This window comes from Pelophylax lessonae, assembly GCF_965119305.1.
Source record: "Pelophylax lessonae genome assembly, chromosome: 6".
In the NCBI taxonomy this organism is placed as follows: Eukaryota; Metazoa; Chordata; class Amphibia; order Anura; family Ranidae; genus Pelophylax; species Pelophylax lessonae.
The window spans coordinates 303,329,128-303,352,550 of NC_138773.1; the positions used below are offsets into that span (position 1 = coordinate 303,329,128).

A 23,423-nucleotide genomic window follows, 5' to 3' on the forward strand; every position below is an offset into this window, starting at 1 on the left:
GTAATGTTTAACATGTTTACCCGGTCTATACTGTGCTGGCAGTTCTTCATTATCACCTGTAAACTACATTTGAACACTGTCCTAGCAAAGGGTTAGAAATCTAGAAACCGACTTTTTGCATTTTATGTTAATGTGGGAAAACTCAGACACAGGGGTTGATTTACTAAAACTGGAGAGTGCAAAATCTGGTGCAGCTCTGCTTGGTAGCTAATCAGCTTCTAACTTCAGCTTGTTCAATTAAGCTTTGCCAAAAAAAAACTGGAAGCTGATTGGTTTCTATGCAGAACTGCACCAGATTTTGCGCTCTCTAGTTTTAGTAATTAAACCCCACTGTGAGACTGTCCAGAAGTTTTTAGATTCAGCCATGACACATTCTGCTCATTCCTGGACTGACTGGTTCCTGAATTCTGTTTGTATGTAGCCCTATCTTACAGAATGTGCTAATTGTGTCTTTTTTTTCCCCCACAGGTGCAGTACTGTGAGTTGAGAGAATGGTGGCGCTGCAGAGCTACTGCGAGCAAAATGGCAGCTTGTCCCAGGCTTGGCTGGATGGTGGCCTCTCGCCATGCTTTTATTTCACCCTGGTCCCCTCTGTGTTGCTCAGCTTCTCTATCCTCCTGGGAACGTTGCAGTCGGCCTGCTATGCCAAGCACAGTCGGACGATGGAGCCGAAGTACATCCCCAGGTCTCGCCTGTACCGCCTGCAGCTGGCGCTATCCGTGGTGCTGATCTTACAGGCTCTGGGAGGTCTGATCTGGGAGGCCGCGGGTGGTGATCACCTATACGGGTACATGATTGTGCACGGCTGTCTCTATGCAGGCGCCTGGGCGTTCAGCATTTGGCTCCTTTATTTGGAGCGGACGAGGGCCCTGGAGCGAGAGAGGAGCAGGGGCCACGGTGCCGTTCTCCTGCTGTTCTGGGCCCTGGCGTTCGCTGCTGAGAACTTGGCGTTCATATCTTGGCAGAGCCCTCACTGGTGGTGGAAGTCTATGAACACTGTTGACCAGAAAGTAAGTATTCATTTATTTTCTGCTGGGAAACTGGGGGAGTAAATAGTATTAACAACTTATGGTCCTCCCTTTAGCAGTTTTACATCTACAGGGTGGCACCTCTGCGCTGGATCACATATAAATATATATATATATATATATATATATATATATATACGTGATCCGGCTCTTCCGGGTAGGCGTCGAACATGTGATCACATTGGAGAGCGCAGCGGTAGGTATGGTGGACTCGATGTCCACCGGCACCCGCTAATCATCGAGCAAAGAGAGGCAGATCACAGTTCTGACAGGAGGGAAGGCATGGATCCTGTGTTCCTGCAAAGCAGGGGCAAGGATCCATGCCTTCCCCTAGTAAAAGCACCTCCCACACAATACACAATCACTGGTTAGGCACACATTTACCCATTTGATCGCCCCTGATGATAACCCCTTCCCAGCCAGTGTCATTAATACAGTGACAATGCATATTTTTTTTAGCAGTGATCACTGGTCCCCAAAAAGTGTCAGAATGTCCCCTGCAATATCGCAATCCTGCTATAAACTGCCGATCGACTCTATTACTAGTAAAAGAAAAATAAATGAATAAATATATCCCATAGATTGTAGACGCTTTAACATTTGCGCAAACCAATCAATATACGCTTTTTATTTTGATTTATTTTACCAAAAATATGTAGCAGAATACATATTGGCCTAAATTTATGAAGAAGTTAGATTTCTTAAAATTTTTTTATTGGATATGTTTTTAGCCAAAATAAAAAAAAAAAAAAAAAATTCAAAATTGTCGGCCTTTTTTTGTTTTATAGTGCAAAAAAAAAAAAAAAAAAAAACCCAGATGTAATTAAATACCACCAAAAGAAAGCTCTACTTGTGGGGAGAAAAAAAAAGATTTTATTTAGGTACAGCATCGTATAATTGCACGCAATTGTCAGTTAAAGTAACTCAGTGCCCTATCGCAAAAAATGGCCTAGTCATGAAGGGGGGTAAATCTTCTGGAGGTCAAGTGGTTAAAACACTTAGGGTCCGGTCACACGGGGGATCTGCCGATCCCCGCTGAGCAGGCGGATGACAGCGTGTGCAGAGACAGAGCTGTCAGATCCCTGCTGTCCTCTATGGGGAGATCGGATGAGAACGGACCGCCTGTCTGGATTTCACGGACAGGATAGCAGCGGGTGTCAGCGCAGATGTCTTCGCTGGCATCCGCTGCCCCATAGGGATGCATGGAGCATCCGATCAGGTCCGCCTAAAAAACTGACAGGCGGATCGGATCGAATCGACATGTGAAAGGGGCCATAAAGTAACATTTAAAGCCTAATTTTCTTTTTAATCACTAATGCAGAGGCCTATGACGATAAAGGAGTGTCTGTTGATAAAAGCAAACTATGACTAAAGTTAAATAATGTCCTTGTTATATGTGTAGGGCACTGTAGGCCAGTGGCGGCTGGTGCTCAAAATTTTTGGGGGGACGCAAAAAGAAAAATGTAATAGGTATTGCTTCGCGGCAAAAAACGCAGTAAAAAAATTGCATGACTTTGAGGTCATGGTACAAGCATGGCACAGGTGATTGCATAGGCATGGCACAGGTGATGGCATAGGCATGGCACAGGTGATGGCAAAGGTGATGGCATAGGCATGGCACAGGTGATGGCATAGGCATGGCACAGGTGATGGCACAGGTGATGGCATAGGCATGGCACATGTGATGGTATAGGCATGGCACAGGTGATGGCACAGGTGATGGCATGGCACAGGTGATGGCATAGGCATGGCACAGGTGATGGCACAGGTGATGGCATAGGCATGGCACAGGTGATGGCATAGGCATGGCACAGGTGATGGCACAGGTGATGGCATGGCACAGGTGATTGCACAGGTGATGGCATAGACATGGCACAGGTGATGGCATAGACATGGCACAGGTGATGGCATAGGCATGGCACAGGTGATGGCATGGCACAGGTGATGGCATGGCACAGGTGATGGCACAGGGATGGCACAGGTGATGGTACAGGCATGGCACAGGTGAGGGCACAGGTCGGCTTCAATCACTTACCTTCTGACGGCGGCGGGATGGCGGGATTCCAGGAACCGAGATGAGCAGCGCCGTGGACGTCCTCCTCTTCAGTCTTCTGTCTTCCGGTCCGGGCGGCGGGAAGGAGATCGGGCGGTGACGGTGCGTGACTGACGCACGCACCGGCACCGCCCCCATTGCGAGTCAGCGATGTCCTGGATGATGATTGGTCCAGGCTGGAGACTGGACCAATCACAGCCAGGATATCACGAAGGTTACGCCCCCAGAAGGCAGCCAATCGGCGCCTCTTCTGGGTCGTAAACCCCACCCCCCCCCCATATCCACCAGGCTGAGCGCATAGGCCTGCGAACACGATTTTTTTTTTTTCAAAACTTTATTATTTTTTTGTAATTTTTTTTTTTTTTCCTATTTTTTTTTTCTTTTTTTTTTAGGGGGGGCAGCTCTCCGGCGCCCCCTATGCACGGGCCTCCACTGCTGTAGGCCATTTACATACCTCATGAAGCCTGACTGGAATACTCCTAGGACATTGCTAAGTGAGGCCTAGTTGTTACTGCTCACCTCCACCATCACACAAGTGGGTTCTCAGATTCTGAGTTCATAGCTACTGCATCAGGGGAGAGAAAGAGTATGTGAGGGGGTTTGAATCAGAGAAAGCTCACACTGTGATGGAGGAGGTGAGCAGTAATGAGTAGGCCTCACTTTGTGACGTCCTGGAAATATTCCAGTCAGGCTTCATATGGTACATTAAATGGCCTACACTTCTAGTGAGGACATTTTTCAAATTTAGCCAAAGCTGCACAGTTTGTTTTTGTCTACAAACTCTCTTTACCTGTATAGGCAGGTTTTTGTTTTTTTTTTGTTTTTATCATGAACGAAGTACATGTAAAGCCAAAGCTTTGAATTTGGAAAATGTGTGGAAGTGTTGGGACCCCCATGCAAATGTATTAAAAATATAAAAAAGGAAAAAAAAAAACCCCATGTAGATAAGTATCACAGTCTTTTCTCAATAATTTGGTGAAGCTCCTTTGGCACCAATTACAGCCCCAAGTCTTGTTGAGTATGATGCTACAAGCTTGGCACACCTATTTTTGGGCAGTTTCTCCCATTCTTCTTTGCAGAACCTCTCAAGCTCCATCAGGTTGGATGGGGAGCGTCGGTGCACAGCCATTTTCAGATCTCTCCAGAGATGTTCAATCAGGTTCAAGTCTTGACTCTGGCTGGGCCACTCAAAGACATTCACAGAGTTGTCCCATAGCCACTCCTTTGTTATCTTGGCTGTGTGTTTAGGGTCGTTGTCCTATTGGAAGATGAACCTTCGTCCCAGTCTGAGGTCCAGAGGGCTCTGGATCAGGTTGTCATCAAGGATATCTCTGTACATTACTGCATTCATCTTTCCCTCGATCCTGACTAGTCTCCCAGCTCCTGCCGCTGAAAAACATCCCCACAGCATGATGCTGCCACCACCATGCTTCACTGTAGGGATGGTATTGGCCAGGTGTTGAGCGGTGCATGGTATCCTCCAGATATGATGCTTGCCATTCAGGCCAAAGAGTTCAATCTTTGTTTTATCAGACGAGAAAATTTTGTTTCTCATGGTCTGAGAGTCCTTTGGGTGCCTTTTGGCAAATTCCAGGTGGGCTGTCATGTGTCTTTTACTGAGGAGTGGCCACTCTACCATACAGGCCTGATTGGTGGAGTGCTGCAGAGATGGTTGTTCTTCTGGAAGGTTCTCCTCTCTTTAAAGAGAAGTGCTTGAGCTCTGTCAGAGTGACCATCGGGTTCTTTGTCACCTCCCTGACTAAGGCCCTTCTCCCCAGATTGCTCAGTTAGGCTGGGGAAGAGCCCTGGTGGTTCCAAACTTCTTCCATTTAGGGATGATGGAGGCCACTGTGCTCATTGGGACCTTCAATGCTGCAGAAAGGTTTCTGTACCTTCCCCTAGATCTGTGCCTCCATACAATCCTGTCTCGGAGGTCTACAGACAATTCCTTGGACTTCATAGCTTGGTTTGTGCTCTGACATGCACTGCTTACTATGGGACCTTGTATAGACAGGCGTGTGCCTTTCCAAATCTTATGAGTGTCCTGTCAAAGTTTGTGAATACTTATGTACATAGAATTTATTTCATTTTTTTTTTATTTTTTAAAAATTTGCAAAGATTTCAAACAAACTTCTTTCATGTTGTCATTATGGGGGATTGTTTGCAGAATTTTAAGGAAAATAATGAATTGAATCCATTTTGGAAAAGGGCGGTAAAATAACAAAATGTGGAAAAAGTGAAGCACTGTGAATACTATCCGGATGTATTGTATAAAGATAAAGAAGCTGCATTACTCAGTAAGGGATTAAATCAGGTGCTGAAAGCCTAAATAGAGAGATTAATATCACTTTAGTTACAAAAATGATAGCTGCAGTGTGATTGGTTGCTCCAAGCAGCATACTCATTCCTTTCAGGTACTTTTAAGCTTGATGGTCAAGAGAACAAGCAACTGTGGCAGTTATTGTCGACATGCCTTGAATGTAATTATTTTGAGATCCCGTTAAATTTGTTTTTAGATCCACATCTTGCCGACCGCCGCAGGACTATATACGGCGTTGGTCAGCACCTCCTGGGCAAAGTGACGTGTATATATACGAGCCAATAGGGGGCGAGCGCGTGCCGCCGGAGGCGCGCCTCTGCTTGTTTTGGACACTCCAGCACGAGTGACCGGTGGCTCCGATGTCCGCCGGTCACTCGCGATCGTCCGCTGCAGAGGGAGAAAGGCAGGCGGCTGATGTAAACAAAGCCGTCTGTCTTTCTTCCTGATGTAACTGCAGAGATCATACGATCCTGCTATGTAGGATCGTATGTCTCTGTAGCTACATGAAAAGCCACGCCCCTTTACAGTAAGAAGCACGCCCCTAGGGACACATTTAACCCCTCCCTCTCCAATAAAGTTAACCCCTTCCCTGCCAGTGTCATTTTTACATTAACAGTGCATATGTATAGCACTGATTACTGTAGTAATGTCACTGGTACCCCCAAAAATGTCAGTTAGGGGTCCGATCTGTAAGCCGCAATGTCGCAGTCCCACAAAAAAAACCGCAGATCGCCGCCATTACTCGTTAAAAAAAACCACCAAAAATGACAGAAATCTTTCCCTTAGTTAACGCAATAACTTTTGCGCAAACCAATCAAAATACGCTTATTGTGATTTTTTTTTTTTTTTACCAAACATAGGTAGCAGAAAACAAATTGGCCAAAAATGTTAAAACATTTAGATTTTTACATTTTTTGGGGGGGAATTTCATATAAAAAAATTTGAAAAATATTGTTATTTTTTCGAAATTTACGCTCTTTTTTTTGTTTATAGCGCAAAAAGTAAAAATCGCACAGGTGATCAAATACCACCAAAATAAAGCTCTTTTATGGGAAAAAAAGGACGTCCATTTCATTTGGGTACAGCGTCGCACGACCGCGCAATTGTCTGTTAAAATCACGCAGTGCCGAATCGCAAAATAGGCCCTGGTCAGGAAGGGGGTAAAATCTTCCGGGGCTTAAGTGGTAGAAGTCCATGTTGTATATATCTTATAATTGTCATTGACAGGAAGTATTATTTTGAAATGAATCTGTAACCAGTTCTGCACTGGAAGGATTTGCCCCCTTAATGACCAGGCCATTTTTTGCGATTCAGCACTGCATTATTTTAATGAACAATTGCGCAGTCGTGCGACACTTTACCTAAATAAAATTGATGTCCTTTTTTCCCACTAATAGAGCTTTCTTTTGGTGGTATTTGATCACCTGTGCGATTTTTTTTTTTTTTTTTTTTTTTTTTTTTTTTTTTTTTTTTTTTTTTTTTTTGCGCTATAAGCAAAAAAAGAGCGACAATTCTAAAAAAAAATATATATATATTTTTGTTACTTTCTGCTATATACCATTCCAAAAAAAAAAAAAAAAAATGTAAAAATCAAATTTTTTTGTCATTTTAGGCCAATTTTTATTCTGCTATATATTTTTGGTAAAAAAAAATCACAATAAGCGAATTTTGTTGGGTTTGCGAAAAAGTTATTGCGTCTACAAACTAGGAGAAGGATTTACTGTATGTAATTTTTATTTTTTTACTAGTAATGGCGATCTGCAATTTTTAGTGGGATTTAGGGATGTAACGATATTGCCGCTATCGCGGTATCGCGGTGGTTAACATGGCCCGATATCGTCGTGGTGGGTGCACGGTTGCAGGCGGCAGAGCGGCCGCTAGAAGAAAAAAATAATAATTGCCACACACAGACACAGTAAATGTTGCGGCTGGCAGCCGCGGCTGGGACTCGTCTCGGAGTATTCATTGACTGGTCTGGCCGCCGTCTCTGTGTCTCGTCGGCTCCTGTCTGTCACGGTCACTCACCTCTATGCTGCACTGCTACTGGCCGAGCCGAGGCGAGCGGCTGCCAGTTGGTTTGGAGCAGTGTGGGTGGGCGGGCTTGTGGGGCGGAGGCGGAGCCAGCACACGAGAGCGGCAGACTCGGCGGAGCAGCTTCCAGGCAGGCACCACAGCACCACGGCAAGAGCAAGACAGTGACACCGGACCGCCGGTGAGTTTAATAATGTGTAAAGAAATTAAATGAAAAAAAAAAAACGCTGACGCCACTCAAGGGTGTACTTTACTGGATTTACACAGAAAGAGGATAGTAGTAATCATCACAAACACTATCGTGAGCTATTTAACAATACCGTGAGCTTTTCCACAATATCGCAATAAATATCGTACCGTGAGGTCAATATCGAAATTGTATCATACCGTGAGATTTTGATATCGTTACATCCCTAGGGATTGTGGCGGACAGATCGGACCCCTAACTGACATTTTTGACACTTTTGGGGGGGACCAGTGACATTACTACAGTAATCAGTGCTAAAAATATGCACTGTCACTGTACTAATGACACTGGCAGGGAAGGGGTTAACCCTGTGGGTGATCAAAGGGTTAGGTGTGAGCCTAGGGGAGTGATTCTAACTGTATGGGGGATGGGCTTGTGAAATGAACACAGAGACCTGTGATCCTATATAGAAGGATCACAGGCGCTCTATGATCATTTCAGAGAGAAGAACGGTCGGCTGTGTTTACAACAGTTGACTGTCGTTCTCTCTCGGTGAGAAGCGATCGCAGGTGCCCGGCGGCAATCGGTGCCGCCGGTCCCGTGGATCGGCATCCCCGCTGCCTAGTGGAGGTAGGCGCACGCCGCAGGCGGCACGCGCTCCCCCTCGGGACCGCTCTCGCGAACCGACATACCCATACGTCGATTCGCGCAGCCAAGCCAGCGTGCTGCAGCATATCTGCGGCGGGCGGTCGGCAAGTGGTTAAAGTGGATGTAAATCCTGACGTATACCCAGCGAAGTGACTGGCCTCAGGTGATACACAGAGATGAAACAAATCCTACATAAGTTGTGCCTGTTTATCTGCAGTCTTCTTCTCTTCTCTACATCCATCCAAAGTTTTTCTGAGAGTTCAGAAAAAGGGGGCGGAGAGCTGAAATGATACTCTGCAGAGCTCAGTGAGGAGAGCTCTGAGAGCTGATTGGAGGGAAGAGACACCCCCCCCCCCCTTTACACAGCACACCGGAACAGAGCTGAGGCTGTCAATCTGCTGGAGGTCTCTCTCCTGTCACCTTTTTTCTCTTGGTGTCAGGAAGACTTGTCAGAATGGATTCATGCTGATAGCAGAGGAAGGAGACAGCAGACAGAAATTACACTTAGTGCTCTGGATAGAGACAAGCACACACTAATGAGGGATATGCTTTGTTCATATTTCACGTCTGAAGTTTACAACTACTTTAATTAGATTCAAGAGACCTCATGTCTTTAACAGGCATAAGGGGGTTTCATCCAAAGGGCCTGTCCCCCCCCCCCCCCCCCCGTGGATCCATGCTTGATATGGTATAGATGCAGCTTCTAACTGACTTTGTCCACACAGGTGCATTTTGCTCTATGGACTCTTCGCTACATCTGCACGCTGTTCCTCTTCACGCTGGGAATCCTCGCTCCTGGCCGGCCACGCAAACCGTACATCATCCTCATTAATGAAGACGAGAGAGACGTTGAAAATATACAGGTGAGAGGAAGTGTCATTAATCTTAAAGGGAATGCATACTCTAATTTTCCTTTTTTTTTTTTTTTTTTTTTTTTTTTTTTTTTTTTTGTTCAGTACTAAAAAATAGAATGCTGTTCAAATTTATGGAGCGTGTGATAACTTTATTCACATCATGCACATGCATTAAACATTTTGTTTAGCTGCTTCATTGCTCTATTTTTTATTTTTTTTTTCAAATTCTTTTTTTTTTTTTTTTTTTTTTATAAATGCAGCATTTAACCAGTTCTGGACCGGAAGATTTTCCCCCTTAATGACCAGGCCAGTTTTTGCGATTCGGCACTGCGTTATTTTAATGGACAATTACGCGGTCGTGCGACACTGTACCTAAATAAAATTGATGTCCTCTTTTTTTCCCACAGATAGAGCTTTCTTTTGGTGGTATTTGATCACCTGTGCGATTTTTATTTTATTTTCTGTGCTATAAACAAAAAAAGAGCGACAATTCTGAAAAAAAATAAAATAAAAAATAACAATATTTTTCACATTCTGCTATATAACATTCCCCAAAAAAATTTTAAGAATCAAAATTTTATAACATTTTAGACCATTTTTGTTTTCTGCTACATATTTTTGGTAAAAAAAAATTGCAAAAAGTGTATTTTGATTGGTTTACGCAAAAGTTATCACGTCTACTATCTACGGGAAAGATTTAGGTCATTTTTATTTATTTATTTTTTTTATTTTTTACTACTAATGGCGGCGATCTGCGATTTTTAGCGGGACTGCGACATTGCGGCGGACAGATCGGACCCCTGACTGACATTTAGCTATAAGTCGCTAATCGCAGCCATTACTAGTAAAAATAAAATAAATAAAAATATCCCAAAGTTTGTAAATGCTATATCTTTTGCGCAAACCAGTCGATATACGCTTATTGGGAATTTTTTTTTACCAAAAGCGTAGCAGAATACATACTGACCTAAACTTGTAAAGAGATTCTTTTTTTTTTTTTTTTATATATATGTTTTATAGCAGAAAGCAAAAGATAGTTTTTTTTTTTTTTCTTTTTTTTTATTTTCTTTTGCATGTTTTTTTATTTTTTTTTTTTTTGCAAAATTGTCTGCCTTTTTTTGTTTATAGCACAAAAAATAAACACAGAGGTGATTTGTGGGGAAAAAAGGACATACATTTTATTTTGGTATAGTGTCACATTTAAGTGCTGTATCGCAAAAAGCAGCCTGGTCATGGGGGGGGGGGGGGGGGGGGTAAATATTCCGGAGGCCAAGTGGTTAAAAACCAATGTGCATGAGGCCTAAAGCATAAAAAATAATATTTTTTATATTTAGTGTGTGTGTGTGTATATATGTACTGTGTGTGTGTGTATGTGTGTGTGTATATATATATATATATATATATATATATATATATACACACACACACACACACACACACCCACTGCTCACAAAAAATTAAAGGAACACTTTGAAAACACATCAGATCTCAATGGGGAAAAATCTCATGCTGGATATCTATACTGGTATGGACTGGGTAATGTGTTATGATCTATACTGGTATGGACTGGGTAATGTGTTAGAATCTATACTGGTATGGACTGGGTAATGTGTTAGGAAGGAAAGGATGCCACATCGTTTGATGGAAATGAAAATGTTCAACCTACAGAGGGCTGAATTCAAAGACCCCCCCCCCCCCCCGAAAATCAAAGTGAAAAAATGATGCAGCAGGCTAGTCCATTTTGTTGATATTTCATTGCAGCAACTCAGAATGGTTCTCAGTAGTTTGTATGACCCCCACATGCTTGTATGCATGCCTGACAATGTCAGGGCATGCTCCTAATGAGGTGCAACCTGGCGGCATCGGATGGACCGAAACATAATGTCCCAGAGGTGTTCTATTGGATTTAGGTCAGGCGAGCGTGGGGGCCATTCAATGGTATCAATTCCTTCATCCTCCAGGAACTGGCTGCATACTCTCGCCACATGAGGCCGGGCATTGTCGTGCACAAGGAGGAACCCAGGACCCATTGCACCAGTGTAGGATCTGACAATGAGTCCAAGGATTTCATCCCAATACCGAATAGCAGTCAGGGTGCCATTGTCTAGCCTGTAGAAGTCTGTGCGTCCCTCCATGGATATTCCCAGACCATCACTGACCCACCACCAAACCAGTCATGCTGAACGATGTTACAGGCAGCATAATGTTCTCCACAGCTTCTCCAGACCCTTTCACGTCTGTCACATGTGCTCAGGGTGAACCTGCTCTCATCTGTGAGAAGCACAGGGGGCCAGTGGAGGATCTGCCAATTCTGGTGTTCAATGGAAAATGCCAATCAAGCTCCACGTTGCAGGGCAGTGAGCACAGGGCCTACTAGAGGATGTCGGACCCTCAGGCCACCCTCATGAAGTCTGTTTCTGATTGTTTGATCAGAGACATTCACACCAGTGGCCTGCTGGAGGTCATTTTGTAGGGCTCTGGCAGAGCTCATCCTGTTCCTCCTTGCACAAAGGAGCAGATACCGGTCCTGCTGATGAGTTAAGGACCCTCTATGGCCCTGTCCAGCTCTCCTAGAGTAACTGTCTGTCTCCTGGAAACTCCTCCATGCTTTTGAGACTGTGCTGGGAGACACAGCAAACCTTCTGGCAATGACATGTATTGATGTGTCATCCTGGAGGAGTTGGACTGCCTGTGCAACCTCTATAGGGTCCAGGTATCCCCTCATGCTACCACAGTAGTGACACTGACCCGAGCCAAATGCAAAACTAGTGAAAAACAATCCGCAGAGATGAGTAGAGGAAAAATTGTCAGTGGCCTCCACCCGTAAGTGCGGGGTCACACTTGTGCGATGCGGGAAGGCTGTGAATATGCAGCCTGTTCCCGCATCGCAAACGCACATCTGGCAGTTCACACTGCCATATGCGATACACTGGGGGCGTCAGTGAAATGTTAACGACACCCCCAGTTTGATCGCATATTGCAGTGCGATCTTACAGTTCGCACAGGATCGGATCGCACAAGTGTGAACCACTGTGCGATCCAATTCTGATGCGGCTGAAAAAATGCCTCATGTGCGACTTTTGTGCGGGTGCAGTGCGAATTTAGCCATACAAAGTGTATGGCTGAATTTGCACTGCACATCCGATCGCATGTAATGAAGGAGCAGTGCGCTCCGATATTACATGCGATCGCCGCACACGCGGAAGAGTCAACCGGCACTAAAACCATTCCTGTTTTGGAGGTTGTCTCATTGTTGCCCATCTAGTGCCCCTGTTGTTAATTTAATTAACACCAAAGAAGCTGAAACTGATTAACAACCCTCCCTGCTATTTAACTGACCAGATCAATATCCCAGGAGTTTAATTGACTTGATGCTGTATTCTGTTTTAAAAAGTGTTCCTTTCATTTTTTTGAGTAGTTGTATGTATGTGTACGTGTGTGTGTAATATATATATATATATATATGTGTGTGTGTGTGTGTGTGTGTGTGTGTGTGTGTGTGTGTAATATATATATATATATATATATATATATATATATATATATATATATATATATATATAGTACATACATACCCCTATATACACACACGAGATATATATATATATATATATATACACCAGTCCCAGCCTGCTCACTGATTGGCTTTCAGGAAGGATTGCAGTTTCCCGGGGATGTATTTGTACTTCTCAGCCTCAGTTTGCTGAGTAAGGTCGGCTATTGTACCATGTCTGTAACACCAGGCTTACCCGTCCATACTGAGAGTGCGAGGCCTATAGGACATGGTAATGTTTGATCTGTAATTGCTTATCTGGCACATATACATGTATGCAGTCACACAGATTCTATAAACCGACAGCAGGCAAATAAAGGTCAGAGATTTGATTTCAGTAAAAGATGCTTTGATTGGGCACTCGGGGTTATTGCACATTGAGATGTGTATGTCCCAAATTGTTCTGCAGCACATGTGCTTACAAGTGACGATCGGTTTGTTTGCTACAATCGTTCCACCTGTTATGTTGGCCATACACAGCCAAATTCAAGGCACCCTACCGCCTACAGCTTACTTAATAATAATTTTGCTTTGATGTTGATTTGATAAGAAAGTTTCTTGTGTTGTATGTAAAGTGGCTCATGTGTAAAGACTTAAAGAGGAAGTAAACTCTTCGTAAAAAATTTTCTTTTCTTTTTTCCCTGCAAAGTAAATACATAATGTGCTAGTATGCATCGAATACTATCACATTATGTGACACTTACCTGCAACGAAGCCCACGTTGTTCCCGCTGCTGGCCGCATCCATCTCTTCAGGGTCTGCAGACTCCCGCTGTATTACTGGCCGGAGCCACGTGACGTCACTCCCGCGCATCGGCCCAGGAGCCGCCAGTCACGTCACGGGGCTCTGAAGGAATGGCACGGGTGGCCGTTTCTTTAGAGCGCATGCGTTGATGACGTCATCAGCTGCATGCACTGTAAATATCTCCTAAACGGTACATGTTTAGGAGATATTTACAGCGCCTATAGGTAAGCCTTAATATAGGCTTATCTATAGGTAAAAGTAAATAAATTGGGTTTACAACCTCTTTTAAGTCTCCAAACTCAAAAAGTCTGAGTTCAGGAGGTTTGCACAAAAGTTATAGCGTTTACAAACTACGGGATAGGTTTTTGGAATTTTTATTTATTTTTTATTAGCAATTGCGGCGATCAGCGTTTTTTAGCGGGACTACAACATTGCGAGCGGACAGATCGGACCCCTAACTGACATTTTTGATACTTTTTGGGGACCAGTGACATTACTACAGTAATCAGTGCTAAATAATATGCACTGTTACTGTATAAATTACACTGGCAGGGAAGGGGTTAACACTGTGGGTGATCAAAGGGCTTAATGTGTGCCTAAATTTGCTTGCTGACTGTGTGGGGGATGGGTTCTGTGACAGGCACAGAGAGATCCGGGGTTGTAGCTTAGCTGAAACTTCTGATCTCTCTCTGCCTGTGTGACAGAAGACTCGCCTGCTTTGTTTGCATAAGCAGGCAGGACTTCTGTCAGTTTATCTGACGATCGCGGGAGGCCGGCGGCAATCGCCACCACTCCTCCCGCGGCCCGCCTCCCTCTTCGTCTAATGCAAGAAGTCACGTAGTACTACGGAATTTTGCGCAGCCGAGCCGCCCTGCCGCAGTAATGCTACAGGATGTTGAAAAATAACAGACTTACTAGCAGGATCAGCATTTGAAAATAAAGGGAAAAAAAGAAAACTATTGCAGCCATCAGATACAAGTATTGATAACCTGCAATATAATAATTTATGTTTTTGGGTTAGTCCTTCAGAGTCTCTGTCTTTAATTTACCCTCTTATGGACCGGGGGCCCCCGCAGATATACTGCGGCAGGGCGGCCCTCCTGTAGGAAATCACTTACCTGTCAGTGCACAGGGTCAGGGGTGCACGCGCTGCTGGTGACTCGCTCCCGCTGTGATTGGACAGACACAGTAGGAGCTAATCAGCGGGTCCAGCAGACGCAGTGTCCACTGGGACCCGCCAGTCATTCACAGGAGAGGCAGAACGGTGGCTTGCCTATATAAACAAGGCAGACCTCCCGTTCTGTCAGAGAGGAAGATGGAGATCATGTGTTTCTGCTAAGCAGAAACACGGATCTCTGTCTTCCTCCAGTTAGGCCATCCCTCACATAGTTAGAAAGCACTCCCTAGGAACACATTTAACCCTTTGATCACCCCTGATGTTAACCCCTTCCCTGCCGGTGTCATTAGTACAGTGACAGTGTGTGTGTTTGTTTTTTTTTAACACTGATCACTGTATTGTCATTGGTCCCTAAAAAAGTGTTAGTGTCCAATTTGTCCGCCGCAATGTCACAGTCCCGCTACAAATCGCTGATCGCCGCCATTACTAGTAAAAAAAAAAAAACAAAGAAAAATTCCATAAAAATACCCCATGGTTTGTAGACGTTAAAACTTTTGTGCACACCAATTAATATACACTTATTGGGATTTTTATTTATTTTTTTTTTTACCAAAAAGATGTAGCAGAATACATATTGGCCTAAACTGATAAAGAAATTTTGTGTTATTAAATTTTTTTTATTGGGTGTGTTTTAGTGCCGGTTCACACTAGTGCGGTTTGCGAGATCACATGTAATTCGGAGCGCACTGCTCCTAAATTACATGCGATCTCCTGTGCGGAATGCGAGTTCAGCCGTACACTTTGTATGGCTGAATTCGCAGCGCATCCGCAGCAAACTCGCACATGAGGCTTTTTTTGAGCCGCATCAGACACACTTGTGCGATCCGATTCTGTGCTAACTGTCAGATCGCACTGCGATCGCAACTGGGGGTGTCGTTAACTTTTAATTGACACCCCCTGCGTATCACATATAGCAGTGTGAACTGCCAGATGTGCGGATGTGATGCGGGAACACGCTGCATTTTTTCGCAGCCTTCCCACGTCGCACAAGTGTGAACCGAGCCTCATAGCATAAAGTAAAAAAATATTGTTTTTTTTTTTTTTTTTTTTTTCAAAAGTGTCGGTCCTTTTTTGTTTATAGCACAAAAAATATGATCAAATACCACCAAAAGAAAGCTCTATTTGTGGGGAAAAAAGAACAGAAATGTTATTTGGTTACAGCGTTGCACATCCGAACAATTTAGTTAAAGTAACGCAGTGCCGTATCGCAGAAAATGGCCTGGTCATGAAGGGGGGTAAACCTTCCGGGGCTAAAGTGGTTAAACTGTGTGTGGCGCAATCCAAACCAAGCAGGTGTAGGGGAAACGGCAGGGTTTTTTTTTTTTCAGCAGAGCGGCTAAGAATACACGTTTCTTTTAACCACTTTACCACCGGAGGATTTTGCTGTCTTACGTCCAGGCCACTTTTTGCAATTCGGCGCTGTGCGAATTTAACTGACAATTGCGTGGTCATGCAACGCTGTACCCAAACAAAATTTGTGTCCTTTTTTTTCCCCACAAACAGAGCTTTCTTTTGGTGGTATTTGATCACCTGTGCGATTTTTACTTTTTGCGCTATAAACAAAAAAAGAGCGACAATTTTGAAAAAATAACAATTTTTTTCACATTTTTTTATATGAAATTCCCCCCCAAAAAAATGTAAAGATCAAATTTTTTTATAATTTTAGGCCAATTTGTTTTCTGCTACATATTTTTGGTAAAAAAAATCGCAATAAGCGTATTTTGATTGGTTTGCGCAAAAGTTATTGCGTTTACTAACTAAGGGAAAGATTTCTGTCATTTTTGGTGTTTTTTTTTTTTTTAACGAGTAATGGCGGCGATCTGCGTTTTTTCTTTTTTGCCGGACTGCGACATTGCGGCGGACAGATCGGACCCTTGACTGACATTTTTGACACTTTTGGGGTTACCAGTGACATTACTGCAGTAATCGGTGCTATAAATATGCACTGTTACTGTAAAAATGACACTGGCAGGGAAGGGGTTAATTTTATTGGTGATCAAGGGGTTAATGTATGCCTGGTGCTTACTGACATGTGTGGGAGGAGGGGACTGAGTGACACAGGGACAGATCGCAGGTTCAGCTTTGCTGAACCCTGCAATCTGTCACTGCCTGTCACTTAGGAGATCCGCCCGCTGTGTTTACACAGGCGGGCGGATCTCCAGACTCGATTCCCCGACTATCAGGGAAGAGCAGCGGTGATCACCGCTGCTCCTCCCCTGGCCCGACTCCCGCTGTGACTGAATACAGCGGGAGCGAGCCTCCGGCGGCACGCGCGCGCCGCCGAGATGGGGGAGGGTCTGCCGACGTAGGTCTACGTCGTCAGACCTACAAGAGCCACTTTGCCGCAGTAGAGCTCTAGTGAGCAGCGGTAAAGTGGTTAATGACTGTTCTCTGTGCTGGATTGCCATAGGCAGACTGTTAAAGGTTTTAATCCTCCTTTTTCTATTCTCTTAGCCTCTTTTGAGGGATCCGAACCAGTCAACATGGCAGGGTTTCTGGAAGAAAGTGCGCCTCCTCGTTCCGTATATGTGGCCGCGGAAGAATATGCTACTGCAGTTTGTTGTCGTCCTCTGCATGGGGTTGATGGGTCTGGAACGAGCCATCAATGTCTTCGTCCCCATCTTTTACAAGAAAATAGGTGAGACAGCTGCAAGCCTTACTTCCTTTTTCTTTCCTTTAAATCTGAACAATATTGGTTTTGATCAGTTTTGGTATAATCTGATTTTATTAACCATTTATACATTTTTTACATGACAAAATAAAATCTGCCAGTACAGATTACAGTGTTTCGGTCAGATTTACCTCATTTTATTATGCATATAGGCTTTTAAACTGTTTTTTATTCTGCTTTTTTACTGTACAGTAGCTATAAAATCGTTCTTTTACAAATAAACATTTAATGCAAAACACAGGATTCCCAGAGCACTGTGGGTTATCTAAAGAGACAGCAGAACTGAAGCTGCTCAGTCTGTCCAAATGAAACCTTGGACAGAGCCATCTAATAAAGGTTGAGTCACTTTGATGGGTAATTCACATTTGTGCGATTGATCTACTCTGTAAAAAAAATCGTGAACGTTAAGTTTATTTTTAAAAATAAAACAAAACTTACATTAATTTTAAAATCTCATCTGGTATATCTTCAGAGCTGATAAAAGGGCTTAATAGGAAGGTGACGCAGTGTACAGGGGTCAGGATGTCCCTACAGTGACATGCAAGTGTTGCTTTTGTAACATCAATCCGATTCATTGGTTGGTCAGTGCTTAGGATACTAAGGCTGGGTTCACACAGGGCTTTTCAGTGGAAACGTGGGAGAATGCAGTTCTGGCACCTCCAGTACTGAATGTACAGTATGTAAGGGCAAGGGGTGCTAGAGATTCTATTGATGCTGGCTCTTGATGGATCTATTGTTGCTTGGGGGGTCAGTTGTAGTTAAGAGGGATCTTCTGTTGAGAGCAGGGTCTGTTTGTTGCTGGCTGCTTGTGGGCATATTGATGCTGGCTGCTGGGTAGTCTATTGTTGCTGGGAGGGATCTACTGTTGAGGGAGGGGACGATTGTTGCTGGATGCTTGTAGACATATTGATGCTAGCTGCTGCCGGGGGGGGGGGGTCAATTGTTGCTGGGAGGGATCCACTGTTGAGGGAGCAGTCTATTGTTACTGGATGCTTGTGGACATATTGATGCTGGCTGCTGGGAGATGTATTGTTGCTGGCAGTGGTCTGTTGCTGCTGGGGGTATTTTCGTTCAATGGGGAGGGAATCTATTGTTGCTGGGGGGTCTATTTTACTGCTTTTCTTGTTACCATTTGCAAATTACTTAGCACCACAAAATGATACTTGGTTCTGTATTCCCTAGAAGGGGCAGAACTAGGAGGTGGGTAGGGGGTGAACCATGGGGAAGGTGCTCAGAGGTAGGTAGTGGGTGGAGACAAGAGGTGACACAGAAGGGGGGTAGATCCTGCATCTATTCTCTGAAAAAAAAGCCCTGGGTTCACATATATATGGGTGTGGGAATGTGTAAAAATCTCATGCGTCCCTGCAACCACAGGAAAAATACGGTGCCATATACCAGAGGTGCTAAAGTGCCTTTAATTCCTAATGGCACCCACACGCATCTGAAAATGCAGCAAGTTTTCGAGAGCAAGCAGTGGGAATATAGAGTGCAGTTTTAATGGAGAAACACTTGTGATGTTGCATCCAATAATGCAGTGACATAAATGATTTTGTTTTTCCTATGAGCTTACAATCAGATGTGGACTTGTTTGTCATGTGACTCTGTGTTGTCTCCATCACAGTGGATAATCTGACGGAAGGATCTGCCTGGCACACGTTGGCCGTCACCGTCTGCTTATATGTACTGCTCAAGCTGCTGCAAGGAGGAGGAGCAGGTAAATGCATGAGAGACGCCATCATTGGAACGTGTTCTGTCTGGTCCATGTGGCTGTTTGCTTTAAGTTGGAATTTTTTTTGTTTTGTGTCTTTTAGGTGCAACAGGGTTTGTAAGTAACTTAAGAACCTTCCTATGGATCCGGGTCCAGCAGTTTACAAACCGCGAGGTGCAGATCCGCCTGTTCGCCCACCTGCACTCGCTGTCCTTGCGCTGGCATCTTGGGCGTAAGACGGGGGAGGTGTTGCGTAGTGTGGACCGAGGGACCAGCAGCATTAATAGTCTACTGAGGTACAACTGACAATAAAGGCCAAAAATGGAATAATTATTGTACCATTCAAAGGAATGTGGATATGACCAGCTTAAAGCGATTGTAAAGTCTCGTTTTGTTTTTAAATTAAAATAACAAACATGTTATGCGCACCTCCTATATGTAGCAGTTTTGCACAGGGCAGCCCGAATCCTCCTCTCCTCTATTCCCTGGCTGGAACTCCTGGCCCCTCCCTCCTGTTGAGTGTCCCCACAGCAAGCAGCTTGCTATGGGGGCACCCGAGCCGAACTGCAGCTCCATGTGTATCCATTCAGACACGGAGCTGCCGTTCTCTGCGTCCCCTCTCTCTCCTGATTGGCTCATTTTGATTGACAGCCAATAATTGCAATGGTGCCGCAGCTGTGTCTCAGCCAGTCGGCAGAGAGAATCCAAGACGGCTGAGGAATTTGTGGACATCACTGGATAGAGAGGGGGCTCAGCTAAGAATAAGGGGGGGCAGAGGGAGGCTGCTGCACACAGAAGACTTTTTATCTTAATGCATAAAATGCATTAAGATAAAAAACCTTCTGACTTTAGACCCCCTTTGTCGGCACCTCCCAGCCCTTTAGGAGGTTTATGATGCTGTGGGGTGGGGCTTAAGCTTATTGGATGTCACGGCAGTCACTTGATCCAAAAACTGCTCCAAAATCGCTGCTTGCGATCAGGAGGTTTCGGTTAGGCTCTGGAAGGCGTGTCAGGAGTGTGCAGCGCGCGTGCTTCTGGCACAGCTGTATGGACAGCAATTCACGCAAATACGGGGGCCCCTCGGTGCCGAGAGGCGGCATATTTGCGTGCAGCCGTCACCAAGGGGTTAACGGGTAACTACTCTTTTGTGGGAAGAAAAAGTAAATAAATTATATAGCGTATACCATGGTAACACAAATCATTTTGTAATTGAATGTAATTAAAAATGACCTTTCCTTTTCAATCTGCAGCCGCTGTAATTTTCTGTAAAATGCAATATGGCTGCCTGGAGGTCTTCTGTACACAAATGGCATACAGGACTCCTCCCCAGTAATGTCATTTTCTGCTTGTCTGATTGGTTCACTGATTTTCCCAGAAGTCCGCACTAAGATACATGTCAGATTTTGAGCATCCTCTGCAACAAAATTTAATTTTTGTTTTAATACTCCCAAAGGCGAACAATGTACCAAAAAGAAAATATTGTATCAAAATCAACAGGTATTTGAACTAGGGGATGAAAATAGTCGTCTCCTGGCATAGCTTTCTAGACCCAATTTTCAACCTAATATTATCTCCCGTATTATCAACTCCGCTGGAGTGATAGTTGAACGAACTCATGCTGTGGTTAATACCTTTTGTGTCCTTTTATGCTGAATTGTATAGGACCAGAGCACACTACACTATTGTCAAACTGGATGATTACTTGTATACTGTTAGTCTTCCGAGATTGTCTGAAAGCCAAACTTTGCTCCTAGATGCACCGTTGACAACCGTCTTAGCTATTCGATCCTTTGCACATAATAAAACACCGGGGTTGGACAGATTCCCTGTGGAGTGGTACTCACATTATAGAGAATGTTAATACCCCAATTACAGTATTTCGGGATTTTACCTATGCCTTTTGAGGAGGGCTGTTTACCGCCCTCTATGACTGAGACATTAATTATACTTATTCTAAAACCGCATAAGGACCATTTCTATTGTCCCATCTCATTAATTAACTCCATTGTTAAATTCTAGCTAAAGTCCTTGCTCAAAGGTTAAATGAAGTAATTACTACTGTTGTGCGCTCGGATCAAACTGGGTTTATTCCGGGAAGATCCACCTCTATTAATTTGCGCAGACTTTTCACTAATATGCAGGCCACACATGATGTTATGGGTTCCAGGGTAGTTTTGAATCCCATAAGGCTTTTGGTTATGTAGAGTGGCCTTCTCTACAAGAGGGGCTCGCGAAGTTTGGCTTTGGAGATAATTCCTTAATGGTGAATCAAACTGCTTTATTACAAACTATGGGCTAGAATACGGGTGAACAACTATGTTTCTGATTCTTTTCTCATAATGCGGGGGCACCAGGCAGAGATGCCCCCTATCACCTCTGTTATTTGCCCTGGCTATAGAGCCTTTGGCTGAATTTTTTCACCACCAGAGTGGAGTTACCCTTTTTAAATTAAGGTGCGTGTTATACGCATGTGTGTGTTTATACCCTGATAAATACGGTACTTTTGCAAAAAGGATTGCAAATAAAATAAATAAATAATCATTTTTGCAACACAACATTACGAAAAAGTTTTCTTTGTCCAAAAAAAAAAAAATATATATATATATATATATATATATATATATATATATATATATATATATATATATATATATATATATATAATTTATTGTTTGGAAAGACAAAATGACTGGTCCCAGCATCCAATCTATGTCTTACATAATCATGGGACTTTATAGGAGTGGATCACATAGTAATGGAGGCAGGCACAAACGATAAAATTCAATAATTTATTACAAAGGAATCACATAAAATCCAACGTAAACAAAAACAAAATTATGTGTGCACATATACAATACATGGCATGTAAGGATGAATCTCAGAAAGGCGTCCAACATTCAACGCGTTTCGCGGATTGCTAGAGCAGAATTTGCTTCGTCGGGAATATGGACAGAGATACATCTTCCAATACTTAAATAATAAAGAAAACGTAACAATAAGTTATAGAGCATAATAGGTTGCCATAATAGTGGCGTACACACATTTCAATACAAATCTACTTCATCCATTTTTATATCGGCTTACCATACTTCACAAACATTAACAGAGAAAGATCGACTCCTGAAGGGCTTGCCTCCATTACTATGTGATCCACTCCTATAAAGTCCCATGATTATGTAAGACATAGATTGGATGCTGGGACCAGTCATTTTGTCTTTCCAAACAATTTATACGATTTTAGGGATGTGGAGTGGACACATTGGACAGACTTGATCGAATACATTTTATATATATATATATATATATATATATATATATATATATATAGTATGTATTACTTTATCGTAAATAATGACAATATTATTGCCGAATAAATAGGTCCATAGCAGAAATGCAAAAATTCTCTGGTCCAAAGGGGGTGAAAGGGAGATGGTTAAAGGTTCTCTTTGATGATGCACTGTTCATATTACTGGCACTGTTTTGCACTGATAAATCTGTTTTTCTCTTCCAGTTACATAGTGTTCAGTATACTTCCAACCATTGCTGATATTATAATTGGGATCATCTATTTTACGTCTTCCTTCAATGCCTGGTTTGGGTTGATCATTTTCGTCTGTATGACTTTATATCTGAGTAAGTACCAAGAGAAGGTGAAGGATGTTTCATTTGTAAAAGCCGTTGTTTACTATGTTGTAATATACTATGAAATAGCTTGCTTAAAGGGTTGTAAAGGCAGAAGGTTTTTTTTATCTTAATACATTCTATGCATTAAAATAAAAAGCCTTCTGTGTGCAGCAGCCCCCCACTTCCCCTCCAGCCCCTCTCATACTTACCCGAATCCCATCTCTATCCAGTGATGTCCATGAGTGCCTCGGCTGTTCAGGACGGAGAGGCGGAGCCAAACCACAGCTCTGTGTGCACACGGAGGTGCAGCTCAGCTTGGGTGCCCCCATAATAAGCTGCTTGCTGTAGGGGCACTTAACAGGAGGGAGGGGCCAGGAGCACCGAAGAGGGACCCAAGAAGAGGAGGATCCAGGCTGCTCTGTGCAGTACCACTACACAGGGCAGGTAAGTATAACATTTTTGTTATTTTAATAGAAAAGAAAAAACGTGACTTTACCATCACTTTAAAGAGGACCTTCACCCTCCTTGTGAAGTTCCTCCCTCTCGACCCCTCCTCCCCAACTCTACACAAATAGGGCAGTGTTTTTTTTTTTGTTTTTTTTAGTTCCCTTTTTTTTGCATCCTCTTCCCTCCATGAATGTAATTTGCCTAAACAAATGGCATGCATAGCGCTCGCTGGGCCACCTGGAATATGCACGTCAGATATCCCAGGAGTCCTGGAGTCTTCCATTGAGCTAGTGGGAGTGGGGGGGCCTAGCAGCGTGTCATTGCGAGACTCCACCGACTAAACCTGGAAGAGCCGTCAGGCCTCTTGATGACTTCATG

General features: G+C 43.6%; 1 protein-coding gene across 1 annotated transcript in view; it reads left to right on the plus strand.

The window, feature by feature from the left end:
- The first annotated feature begins 450 nt into the window (after nt 1-450).
- ABCB6 (ATP binding cassette subfamily B member 6 (LAN blood group)) overlaps nt 451-23,423 on the plus strand; it is a 68,899-nt gene continuing 45,926 nt past the window's right edge. The window contains exons 1-6 of the mRNA XM_082260955.1: nt 451-1,010; nt 8,993-9,130; nt 17,050-17,233; nt 18,888-18,980; nt 19,078-19,270; nt 22,486-22,607. Of these exons, the coding sequence (XP_082117081.1) occupies nt 492-1,010; nt 8,993-9,130; nt 17,050-17,233; nt 18,888-18,980; nt 19,078-19,270; nt 22,486-22,607 (1,249 nt within the window). The 5' untranslated portion in view covers nt 451-491. The remainder of the gene's footprint in view (nt 1,011-8,992; nt 9,131-17,049; nt 17,234-18,887; nt 18,981-19,077; nt 19,271-22,485; nt 22,608-23,423) is intronic.